The sequence below is a fragment of the Cyanistes caeruleus genome, chromosome 2, assembly GCF_971803275.1.
Source record: "Cyanistes caeruleus chromosome 2, bCyaCae1.hap1.1, whole genome shotgun sequence".
In the NCBI taxonomy this organism is placed as follows: Eukaryota; Metazoa; Chordata; class Aves; order Passeriformes; family Paridae; genus Cyanistes; species Cyanistes caeruleus.
Window position 1 is genome coordinate 26,470,562 of NC_141702.1, and position 13,257 is coordinate 26,483,818.

A 13,257-nucleotide genomic window follows, 5' to 3' on the forward strand; every position below is an offset into this window, starting at 1 on the left:
ATAGAGGGTGCGGACTGTACAACACCTCCTTACACACAGAGGCAATTTGGGCACTTGCAGGAAAAATCCCTGAGCTTGTAGCACCTGTGTATCCACATTGTTGAATATTCATTTGCACAATCTCTCAGAGAAGAAAACAGGTAAAGGATTCCATTACATGAAGGTAAGAAATACAAAACCTGCAGACTGAGGACATATTTTGAGGGTGATATGTTGAAAGAAAGCCAGGAAGAATAATCACTGGTGGATTTTTACAGTGATGTTTGCATCTTTTGTCATTGTTATCAGTGCATCCCTACCCAATAGGCTGGGAAGTCAACAGGAACCTCTCCATTAGAATCAGCAGAAATTGGATAAGGTCCCAGATGCTTCCCTCTTCTGTGCCACTACTGTGATCTCAGGTGTATTTCCCATCATACTTCATTATGGTGAGCTTGGGAATTGTACTGAGCACTATAACACTGCTCTGCAATGCTTCCTGTCTCCTTGGTGCCTGACAAATCATGCTTGTGAATCTGGTTGGATGATTTGAAAAAAATGGAAGGAAAAAATGGCATTACAAATAGGCAGAGTAAGGAAACCATATCTAACAATTCATTGTTTTTAATTACCTTTTCCAACAGAAAAGAGCATCACTTTCTCAAATCTATTTTGTTCTTTGTGTCTCTATGTCACATTTAATTGATGTATAGCAAAATGCTGTAGTTTTACATCACATAATTGTGTGTACAATGTACTGTGCATTTGACATACCTTGTTCACAGTAGGTACCAGTTGTTCCAAGAGGACAGTGGCATGTGTAGCCATTAGGCAGTGGCACACAGGTACTGCCTTGCTGACACAGGTGTGGAGGATCATGCTCAGGTTCACACACTGACACAGTTTCTGTGCAAAATGCACCTTTCCATCCAGTGAGGCAGTCACAGCTATGGAGGGTAAGTGAAAGGAAAGAATGCAACAGTATTATCAACAGAAATCAACATGTCAGTAGCAATCTAATGAAGATTTTCAAGTTTGGATACCTATATTTAAAAACCTGATCCAAAATGGTTAACAGAAAAAGGTAGTAACCAAGTAGTTCCTCATTAAACTTCTTGGTATGTTCATTTTATTGTAAAAGAAAAATGTACAAAATAGGAAGTATTTTCTTTTGAATATTAACATTTAAATATTAGCATCTGGTATTAAAAAAAAAAAGGCTTATAGCTTTTGCATGTTTGTTTTGCTCTACAAATAACTCCAGAAGGCCCTGGCTTCATAAACTAGGAAGAGTTAATGCAGACATTAAAAGGGAAAGGTAAGCAGCAACAAAGTCATAAAAATAATACCAGCATAAGGGAATTGCTAACAATTAGAAATCTTAGCTACTAACAGGAGTCTGTCAGCAACTGCCTTTCCTTTAGTCATTGTTAATTTTCTAAATTCTTATAACTGGCATATCAGATTTAGCTTTCTTGAAGCACTTGACAGAAAAGAGGATAGTGGATATGGTCATTAAAGAGATGGCAGTCTGGGTTTCATATATTTATGAGTGTAAATCCATACCAAAAGTAAATTTTCTAAACCGACTGAATCACTGAACTTGTTATTGTCTGCTTCATTTTATGACTTTCTTTCATCCAGGCTGAGGAACAAACTGAAAAAGTCACACTAATCTATAAATTTAAAATTAACATGAATTCTATAGAAATTATTAAATACAGAATACACCTGACACTGATGTGTAAAATTCCCTCCTTACTAAAGAGTTAAAATTAAATATATTATTATATATAAAATATATACTAATATATATATTAGATTTATTTGTGTTCTAGCATTTTGTATCACTTTATGATTAAAATATTATTCCCCTGAATAAAAACACGTATGGATTTTTCCCTGTAAGTTTTTCCTCTCAAGGCTAAGAATGAAAACTCATATATTTTGATTGGGTTTTGATCGGTCCATGTTTGTTTTGATTTTTGTTTTGTGCAAACTCTTGATTTTTTTCTTTGCACTGACTGAGCTGCAAATCCTCCATTAACAAGGCCACTGTTTTTGTGTAAAACATAATGAGGAGCCTGGGAAACTGCTGTTTCACCACACCTTCAGATCAGACAACATGTAAACAAAGCGCAAACAACAAACTCTTCAGAGTGATAAACAGCTGTTTGGAATGAAGGGGGAAAGAGGACAGGACCTTGCAAAAGCGAGAGCACCTCAATTCATCAAAGTCAGCATCAGAATGCTTTCTGTCTCAGCTATAAATGTTATGCTTTGATGCATGAAAGCTACTGAGAAGGGAAGTGATTTAACTCCCTGAGTGCAAACAGCAGTGCCCCTTCCTTGTGAGTACTGCTGGAGCTGATGCTGCTGCTCTTGGGCATCATACGTGAGGGTTCTTCCCCTTTCCCTGGCTGGTGTCTGTGTATGTCTGTTTAAATTTCTTTTAATTTGTCTCTTTGATGACCTAACAGAAGTCAAGTTTTTAAATTAATTGAAAATTGTTTGCACAGAGCTGAACATGTGGCAATGGTCTATCAACAAATGAAGCCTATTTAACACACCTAAGCAAGTTGGACTGGTGTTGAGAAATTTAGATCCAAAATTCACTAATCTTTACAGAGATAAAGAAAGAGGCAGTGTTTCAAATATTTTCCATCATGTGGCCTGCCATCCTGGACTAGTTTCCACTGTATCTTCCTGATTTTGGTTGCTTGTTTTTTCAGCAATAGCTTGCACTAGTGACTTGACTCTCAGGGATTTAAAGACCCATTTAAAGTCACAAAATACCTCAAGTTGGAAGGAACTCCTAGAGATCTTTGAGTCCAACTCTCTGCTCCCTGCAGAACTACCTAGAAGTAAATTGTATGACTAAGAGCATCGTCCAGATCTTGTATTTCTTTAGGTGTAAGGGGTGAGACACATTCTGAGATCCAGATAGTTACTTTTGTGTTACATCAGGTGCCCAGTTGGCTTCCAGCTGCCCTAGTGGTATATGAGAGAGGCAGCTGCTGGCCAAGGAGACAAGTTTCTGACAGAGACCTGACAGAATGCTCAGGTTTAGGCAATGGGATCCTTGAGTAACTGCCTGAGCTCATCTACTAATCAATCAGTGGTGATGCAGAGGACACAGTCATGGGAACTGGAGCACTATGCATCCCACAAACTAACACATACATGACCCTAATGATAAAGTCCTGCACTCATTTGTCTCCATGCAGGCTAATGATATTTGCCTTCTGATCCATGGTGTGTCTGAGAGATGTGTGAGCCAGCAGGTAAGAGAGAAGAGCTGCAGAAGACTTGTGTTTCTCTGGAGTGCTCCTTTTCTGTGCTCCTATGGAGACCATTAGAATGCCAGTGTTTAGACAACTGGAAAGGCCTGTATCTCCATTTACTCTAATAGGATCCTACACATTTAGCTCACCTGGAGACACTCTAAGTTTATGTGTCTTAGGAGACAATGTTGCTGCAAGACATTTTCCTATTTTCAGACTTTTTGAAAAACACAGATTATATTCATTCTCCTATACTGGAATACTGGAGATACTAGTACCTCAAGAGTAACTGCCAAAATGCCTTTTTTTTTTTTTTTTTTTTTTTTTTTTTCCTTTTTTAAAGCATATTTTTAAGTGTGGAAGGATGGAAAGGCTTTCAAATACAGCTTTGATAGTGTGTCTGAAAACAAACTGTATGATCTTGATTCACCCTATTTTGCAAAGGATTCTTAATAGGATGCACTTCAGAGTAAGTACAGGGCAAAGTCATCCAGTTCAGGAAGCAAATGAAACTCACTTTAAATTTTGGAAATTCAAGTACCACTACAAGTTCTGAAATATTTGCATTTAGGAAGCTCAAGAGTGCTTTAATTTAATGTCTTTTTCTTTTTTGCTTCTTGTAAAATGCTTAGAAGTGTCATGCAGTATTCATGGAATGGTTTATTCAGGTTCAAAGTCCCTTACAAAAGGCAAAATTAGCTCTGAAACAAATAACATAGTTTCTACATAAGCAAGGATGACAAGTATTTTTCATTGTTGATTATGTACCAAAACCAAAATTTTTAATCAAAATTCATGCAACATTAAAAAAAGTAATGAAAAGTAATCTTACACATAAAATATGTAAAAAGTGTGTCTGTGTGTTACTACACAAAATCTTGATCAAACTGGAAGCTTCTCTTGAACTTTATAGGGAAATAACTAAAGATCCTAAAGGATTTGTGAAGAATTGGAAAGATTACTTAGATCCGAAATTAAACAAAAAACTTTCTTCCATTAAATATAGAAAATATGTTATTAAAACAATGTTCTCAATGCTAACAAAAATGGAATTTCCCATAGTTATGCAGATGTAATGTCAAATCAAACAAGCAACCTTATACCAGAAAAGGAGGTGTTCAGACCTGAATTTAGGATTCTATATGTAAGATGGGCACATACTCAATGGATATCAGAAGCTTAATTAATTTATCAAATTAGCTAGACCATCTGGGATTAGGCAGATGTTTAGTAACATCTGAAACTCCCTAGGGTGTCTTGTCTGTCCTCCAAACATTTCTCCAGGAGGAACTGAAACATTTCTCAACATCCTGTAAGTATCTCAGATCGTGCAGGACATCTCAAATTCATATTGGCATGTATTGGCCCCATCAAGCTGCCAAATCCACTGGAGATTTCTGGATACAGTTTTTGAATTTGTTTTGCAGTAGAAAGATGCTGGGCAAGGAAGGAAATTTCTAAATAAGAGTGGTTTTAAATTCATGCAGTGGAAAACTAGAGCATTAACAAAAACCAGACTTCTTAAGGCTGGAAGGTAAAGATGGACTGGGAAGAAAACAAGACAGGAAGAGAATCAGCTTTTAAATCAGAATTTAAACAGAGAGAACCATGGAATGCTGCAGATGAGTCCTACTAAATAAGACAAATTAAATGAAAAAATTTAGATAGCAAATTCACTCCCAAAACAGAGATTTGTATTGTTTTAAACCATGACGATTAAACAGCTAAATGTCTTTTCCCTTACAGAGTATTAAAGTATGTCCTTCTGTTACATATTGATTATGTCCTTGCACTGCAAATTTATTTTAATTGAATCTGGCCTAATAATGAGACTACAGAAGCTCCTTTTATGAGCCACCCCACACATATGGGGCATGATTTATTTTCTAAACCTGAGTGGCTGTTGCTCCTTGAAAGCGATACAGTACTGAGAAATCCACATGAGGCTTGGAGATATTACAGAAAACTTATACAAGTCCCAAACTCTTCTGAAGCAGCAGCTGATGGCCAAATGTCTACCCAGGGGTGTCTAAACTAACACTGCATGCTCACATTTAACAGACTGAATCCTCTCCATTTTGTCTGATGTTCTGTTCAAACAGCACACAAGATGTACTTTTTCTTACTTCACCAACAAGAAGTAGTCATAATACCTCACAGGAAAATGATGTTACATGTAATTTTTTATTTTCTATTATTTTGTGTCATAAATAAAATAATAAGGGATATAATTGTCCCTTGAAAATTATATTCTTCATTTTATTATTCAAGTAATTCCCCTTTTTTTTTTTGTTAAAACACAGCAGTTGTGCTCTGTTGCTGGCCAGAATATAAAGATTAATGCTGCATATTTCTGTTTCTATTTAAATCAAAGCATTATCCCTATAGCAACTGAATCTAAAGCTTAACAGCACTGCACACTTTCTGGCAGAGTGGTGAAAGCAAGATATAAAAATAGCTCCAAACAGCAACCAAAACCTCTGGAGAGATCTCATTTCAGCAGAGAAAATATTTGAACACAAATCCAGTCCCCTCAAGGACTGTGCTCTTCAAAGGAACACAGATGATTTGAAAATAGAAGTCCCTCTGAGAAAATATATTGAGCCAGTATTGACAGCTACTGTACTTTGACAGAAATTATATGTAAACTACATCCATGTTTCTTTGGCAATGTTTCACTTTTTCTATGAGACCATTAAAAAAAAAAAAAAGAAAAAAGTGACCATTACTTGTACCTGCATGCACATATACCTAGAGTGTGAAGACCTAGCTGTCCTGAAATATGGGGACAGGAATAGAATTCAGTAGTAGGTCACTATAAATTAAATGCAAACAAACAAACAAACTCCAGAAAAATCACATTATACACCCCCTTCCCCCCCTTCCCCCAATGCCCCAGAAATTTTAGAATAATCCCTAAACTAATCTGGAATACAAATTGTAATGATGAAAAAGAATTTTCCCTATAATACCAAGCTTGCTGTGTTTTCCTGTCACCAGCTGCCATTCTAGCTTGCCACCTGCTTCCCAAAATGTGCTCTAGATGCTGCTGCTGGTGGTTCACCTTATAGACATGAAGGTGACAGCACAGCTGAGTAAATTGCTGAAGCAAGGATTTAGGTGGGTGGATGGCAATGGAATGTTTCAGCCTGCATTTATGATTTTTTTGTCTTGAAATTCTGGCTTTGTATCACATCTAATATGCTCATAAGAGGAAAGATGACCATTATCCTTTCTTGCTCCTCAGAAAGATCAAATGTCAAGGTTTTAATAGCTCTGGGAGGGCCCTGCAAAGTGCAAGACTTGTGACATACAGCAATGGAACAAACAGAAAGCAATTCTAAATTATGTTTTCAAAGTGTTTCATTCATTACTTTATTTAAGAGAATAAAATATATTCATAAGGGGAATGGGGAGTAATCTGTGTGCTAATCTTGGGGTCAGTTTTCCAAATATCAGTACACTTTACTAGCTTTAGAAGCAGGTTTTTTGTACCAAGTTTTTTACAGGTGAAGATTCGTGTCACAGGCAGCAAAACCAATTAATTACCATATAATTCTCTCTCCGGTACAGAGTGAGTAGATTATTTTCAGTTTAACAAATATGCAAATGTTTTTCTTTGTAGCACACAGAAGGACAGATTTTTGTTGTTTAAGAAGCATCATACAGAGGCTCCACAGTGCAAAGCCTTTTTTCTCATTTGAATCTGTCTTGCTGTCTGCAATGTTTTCAGTCAGTACCTTAAGTTTTAAATCAGCACTTTTCTAATTTTTAAAAAAATATGAAAATATGTGGAAATAAATGAACACATGCAAAAGCACATAAGGGGAAGCAAGTGTAATTAATCTTGGCAGATACTTTTAAAATAAAAAATGCTTGTCAGCAAAGATTTTACAGCTGGGTTACAAAGTGTTTGAAAACAGAATTTATTACAATGGAAGTGTTGACACTCAACAGCAATTTGGAGCTGCAAATGTACTTCCTCCTTCTGTGCATACAGCCTGGGCACTTAGCTCCATCTACTCTGAGAGATGTGAGACTCATCTTTTGGGCAGATTCTCATTGCTACCCCCTCTCATCCCATAGATCAGCCAAGTGAGCAGCTTAGAGATGAACTGACAGACACCAAACAATGTTTTGAGCTACTGTGGATTCAAACTGGCTCAGCACTTTCTAATGTTGGGCAGTCAGTGCTGAGTTACTCCTCACGGGGTTTTTTAATGGAAAATATTAATTCCCAGGAAACAGAAGTCACCTATTTTGGCCCCATCAGCCACATTTGGACATTAACACTGTCAAGCTACCCTCTTTACTATTACTTCTCTGCTATCCTAGATGCTCACCAGTTTTTTTTTTTAGTTTTAAAAAAAGGTCACACATCTAATACTTCCCATGCATTTCCTAGTAAGTCTGGATGCCAGTGACTTCAGTGGAGCTGAACCAGCCCATGGAATTTCTTAAAAAAATTCCCCACATATGGTTCTAACATTATTTTAATATTAATCAAATATTATTTTAATATTTATCAAATGGAATGATCTTTCTTTCTCTTTCTTTCTTTCTTTCTTTCTTTCTTTCTTTCTTTCTTTCTTTCTTTCTTTCTTTCTTTCTTTCTTTCTTTCTTTCTTTCTTTCTTTCTTTCTTTCTTTCTTTCTTTCTTTCTTTCTTTCTTTCTTTCTTTCTTTCTTTCTTTCTTTCTTTCTTTCTTTCTTTCTTTCTTTCTTTCTTTCTTTCTTTCTTTCTTTCTTTCTTTCTTTCTTTCTTTCTTTCTTTCTTTCTTTCTTTCTTTCTTTCTTTCTTTCTTTCTTTCTTTCTTTCTTTCTTTCTTTCTTTCTTTCTTTCTTTCTTTCTTTCTTTCTTTCTTTCTTTCTTTCTTTCTTTCTTTCTTTCTTTCTTTCTTTCTTTCTTTCTTTCTTTCTTTCTTTCTTTCTTTCTTTCTTTCTTTCTTTCTTTCTTTCTTTCTTTCTTTCTTTCTTTCTTTCTTTCTTTCTTTTCTTTCTTTCTTTCTTTCTTTTTCTTTCTTTCTTTCTTTCTTTCTTTCTTTCTTTCTTTCTTTCTTTCTTTCTTTCTTTCTTTCTTTCTTTCTTTCTTTCTTTCTTTCTTTCTTTCTTCCTTTCTTTCTTTCTTCCTTTCTTCCTTTCTTCCTTTCTTCCTTTCTTCCTTTCTTCCTTTCTTCCTTTCTTCCTTTCTTCCTTTCTTCCTTTCTTCCTTTCTTCCTTTCTTCCTTTCTTCCTTTCTTCCTTTCTTTCTTTCTTTCTTTCTTTCTTTCTTTCTTTCTTTCTTTCTTTCTTTCTTTCTTTCTTTCTTTCTTTCTTTCTTTCTTTCTTTCTTTCTTTCTTTCTTTCTTTCTTTCTTTCTTTCTTTCTTTCTTTCTTTCTTTCTTTCTTTCTTTCTTTCTTTCTTTCTTTCTTTCTTTCTTTCTTTCTTTCTTTCTTTCTTTCTTTCTTTCTTTCTTTCTTTCTTTCTTTCTTTCTTTCTTTCTTTCTTTCTTTCTTTCTTTCTTTCTTTCTTTCTTTCTCTCTCTCTCTCTTTCTTTCTCTCTCTTTCTTTCTCTCTCTCTTTCTTTCTCTCTCTCTCTTTCTTTCTCTCTCTCTTTCTTTCTCTCTCTCTCTCTTTCTTTCTCTCTCTCTTTCTTTCTTTCTCTCTCTCTTTCTTTCTTTCTCTCTTTCTTTCTTTCTCTCTCTCTTTCTTTCTCTCTCTCTTTCTTTCTCTCTCTCTCTTTCTTTCTCTCTCTCTCTTTCTTTCTCTCTCTCTTTCTTTCTCTCTCTCTCTCTTTCTTTCTCTCTTTCTCTCTCTTTCTTTCTTTCTCTCTTTCTTTCTCTCTTTCTCTCTTTCTCTCTCTCTTTCTCTCTCTCTTTCTCTCTCTCTTTCTCTCTTTCTCTTTCTTTCTGCTTCCTTCTGTTATGAACACAATAAATTACCATAGTTATTAGTATAGAGACAGTCTATACTGTGTCTAAAATATATATACACATATATACTCACTAAACAGTAGAGCCAGTTTCGATGCACTTGCCACCATTTCTGCATTTTATTAAACTGCATGGGGAATCTTTGCATTGTCCAACACTGCGGCCAGAATTGGGGTGTCCTTCTGGAGTTCCTGGTGATTTAAACCCTTGATTAAGGCTGGTGCGAACTTGAACATCAAAAATGCAACCTAAAAAGTAGAAAGAAACAAAGAAAGAAATTAAAACAGATAGCAAAAGTCAAAACAAACCAAACAACAAAAAACCCCTCATTGAGTGGGTTCCTCCAGATTATCTTCAGTGAATGGGCAACCATACCATCTACAGGAGAAGAACGTAGGCCAGCTACTTTCTGTTCAGACAAATGAGTAGAAGATCAGAAGCCCTCAGTTTAATGGTGGGTAAAACAAAAGAAATAATTTCTTAAGGAATAGACAGAATATAAAGTCAGTGACTAGGTAAAATTTTGTGTTTACAACTCATGCTTCTACAGGAATGCATCAATGTATCAGATAAAAACAGTCACAAATCCCTCCAAAAATATAAAACACCAAAAAATCAACCAACCAACCAATCAACCAAATAAAGCCCCAAAACTCAAGGAAAAAGAAGAAAAGACAACAAGAAATCTGCTTAATATAAAATATAATAGAATGCAGAAGACACCAAATAATATAATTCAAGCAAGAAGTGTGGACTTGAATTTCCTTAGGCTGAAAAGGAGCCCTCCAGGTAGTGACTCAAATTTTTTCCTTCTCAAGTGAATGCTTCAATCCTTGGCGCATGCAGATCATGTCACACTTGGCATTTTAGGTCAATGTAGATTGATCCTTCAGGCCCTTAATCTCAGAAAATAATTTTAAGAATTAACATATACTAATAAGGTAAACACTTCTGGGCCTGTTACTTGGTCTCGTGGCCAAGTGACCTGGCATGGTCACAATTTTATCATCAAACTTTTATTACTTTCCAGAACAGTACAGCTGCATGCAGATGACCACTGGGAAGTGATCCAAAGATTATTCTAAGTCCCTAAACACACCAAAGAATTGCTTAGGAAAACAATAATTGTCACAGACCAAATATTTGTCAGGGAATATTGTAATAATTTATTTGTAAAGATGATCAAGTATCAGTGCGTTGATCTATGCTCTGATTTTCTTTAATTTCATGATACACTGGTATCCCAAGTGAATGGAGGAGCTAAGCTTCAGAGTGAAGCAGAGGTGTTCCCTACTTGCTACTTCCCAGCAGCTCCTGCTTATCCTGTGAACTTTCTGGGGACTGTCCCTTTGGAGAGTCTTTGCTCTTCCTGGTGGTGTCACAGTATGGTCAGCCTTATGGGTCAGGCTGAAGTCACCAGTACTTCTGGACCATGTTTATGGATCCATGTGCTTATCTCTATACAGCAAAACTGAAGATGATGCCATATAATATATTTTTTTTTGGATCAAATCCAAAAGTGACTTTTCAAATTATACCCCAGCATCCAAGTGATGTATAGTCACATTTAAAGGTAGCCTTAAGCATTTTTGATATGTCATCCAGACCTATACATAAATATATATACAATTTAAAACTAAAATTCAGGTTTTAAACCACGTTAGTTAAGGTAGTACATAAATGTATTTGAAAATGCTCAGACCTTTCTAAACCTGATTTATAAAATTTAGCTGAGATGTAGTTAATTCCCACAGTGCCTGAAATCACAAGAAGAATTGGTATTCAGCAGCGCATACCAGAGGCTCTCTGATTAATATTAGAAGCAGGGAGAGGATATTACATGGAGATTGCACATAATGATTACACTGATTTTAAAAGTATCACTTAATATGAGTTTTTGCATGATTCACTGAAATCACAAAAGTAGAAGACTTGCATCTGAAAGACCCAATGAATATACAATGTGATCTTTTTATAGTTATATATTTTTTTTTGACCAAATTAAAGTAATATCTACAGCAAGATAACTTATTTTAACTGCAGTTTCATGGTGTTATTGAAGGTTGTTTTGTTCAGCTATTTCCATATATCACACATTTTGGAGCATACCTGTTACACATCAACACATACCTGTTAATTCAGAAAATCACAATAAGTAATTTAAAAATAACCCAGTTTGATGATTATTTACAATCTTTGTATTATTGCTTCTTTGCTTTTTACAGGGTTGGGTTTTTTAGGCCACCTTATGCTTGGTAAACCCTAACTAATGTTTTGTCTCTTTACCAGTGGCAGATAAAGCATGTTCTGTTCTGGGTCTTGCTGGAGTGCTAAGAAAAAGCAGCCCAGAGCTCTGCGTAAACAATGGAAAGCACAGTGAGTCCCCAAGGACTTTGAGGTCATCATGGAAAATAAGCAGGCATTTGTGGTGATGACCAGTTTAAGTGTAGCAGCCACAGTTCAACTGTGCCATCTAGGTTAGGAACAGTTCTTGGGCACTGGTAAACAAAGCATGTAATAGGTACAAGAGTGTTTTGGCCAAGCTCTCTAAGTTCAACTGGACCTTTTATTTAATGAGTCAGAGCAGCAATTTGAGCCTGTTGTTGCAAGCAGTGTACAGCCTTCTGCAGAAGGATCAGCTGATGAATGTGCCTTCTTTCTGACCCGAATTTCCTTCGCTCTGCCAGTTCTGGGCCCCTTTTAATGAGAGACTGCCAACTATTCTGAATAATGGAGAGGTTTCCTGACACAGCCAAGTTTGCAAGAGGAACTCGAAGTTCCTGACTTTGTGAGTTAAACTTGGCGTGATTCTGACGTCTGTGTTTTATGCAAGTAAACTGAAATCAGATACCAAGACTCTACACTCACAGATGGTATACTACCTTTTTGTTTGCAATCTTTTGAATTGTGACTTCTTAGACCACACCTAGGCCTTTCTAATACTGACCTTTTTTACCATCAGTTTATGTTATAGCTTTCACCCTAGTCAAGCAGAGTTCATAAATCACTAAAAAGCCACTAACAATAAATTAACTAAATTTGAGGGATTATCATAAAATATATGACTTCACTGCTCAGCTTTACTTTTTTTTATTTTTTTCTAATATATCCTTTTCACACAAAGATTTTTTTCCCATAATTTTTTGCTAGGATCCCTTACCCACTTGTAAGCATGTGGTGCTAACTTGACTAAAAAAGTACACAAAGCAGGCATTTTCAAAATGTACAAAAAATGCATCAAGAGAACTGACAGAAATAGATACACTGATAAAATATTTTCTATCTGAATGCAGTACTGAATTTACAGATTTCTTAAATCCTACCTATCCTTAAATGCTTTGTTTTTCCCCTGTTTTTCTTTGCAGTCTGTGAGTAATGGGGTGTTGGGGTGTTGGTCTAAAAGATGGCCCTGACAGTGACTTCTCAGGACTTCTTGAAGCTGTGGCCCAAACACCAAGAGGGCCTGTATGAATCCTACAGCCCTGACTAAAAGCTAGTTCAGAACTCACTTTCCTTCTGTGACATCAGTGGTGCAGAAACATAATGATTAGTAGTTGTAACCCTGGCAGGCTTGTAATGTACTCCAGCTTATTATGAGCTTAAACTTTGACTGAAAGGCTGTATTTGTATCTGTTTGGAACTCAATTGTGTTCTGGGTTTACTCTATTTTTAAAAAGTGACTTCAGTACCTGCAATTTTATTTACTTTGCAAAATAATTTATGCGAAGAGGTGGCTCTTTCAGCATGAAAGAGGTTCTGCAACAGTTCAGCCTTGTGGTCAGTTTCTTTAGCCTGTTTACTCCTCCTTCTAATAGTATTTGCTGTCAACTAACAGATTACTTCTAAAACCATGCTTCATCCTGCTTAGGAACAGTACCACAGGAGCAATCAGTTGTTCCTCTTTCTCTGCTCCTCACTTATTTCTAGATATAAGCCCTGGCTCTCCATCAATTGTATTGATGGCTAGAGGCTGCATCCTGCAGTCATGGTAGTACAGAGCATGAAACATCAGAACTCTCCCTCTTTTGTCCCTGACACCAGATTTCTCTCTGCCTCTTTTAGAGATGGAAGGGCTGGAAATT

General features: G+C 36.1%; 1 protein-coding gene across 1 annotated transcript in view; it reads right to left on the reverse strand.

The window, feature by feature from the left end:
• The window catches only part of EYS (EGF-like photoreceptor maintenance factor), a 454,013-nt gene that overhangs the window by 21,436 nt on the left and 419,320 nt on the right, over positions 1 to 13,257 (reverse strand). Inside the window, exons 26-27 of the mRNA XM_023922426.2 lie at positions 9,249 to 9,423; positions 754 to 926 (exon numbers count right to left, since the gene is read on the reverse strand). Of these exons, the coding sequence (XP_023778194.2) occupies positions 754 to 926; positions 9,249 to 9,423 (348 nt within the window). The remainder of the gene's footprint in view (positions 1 to 753; positions 927 to 9,248; positions 9,424 to 13,257) is intronic.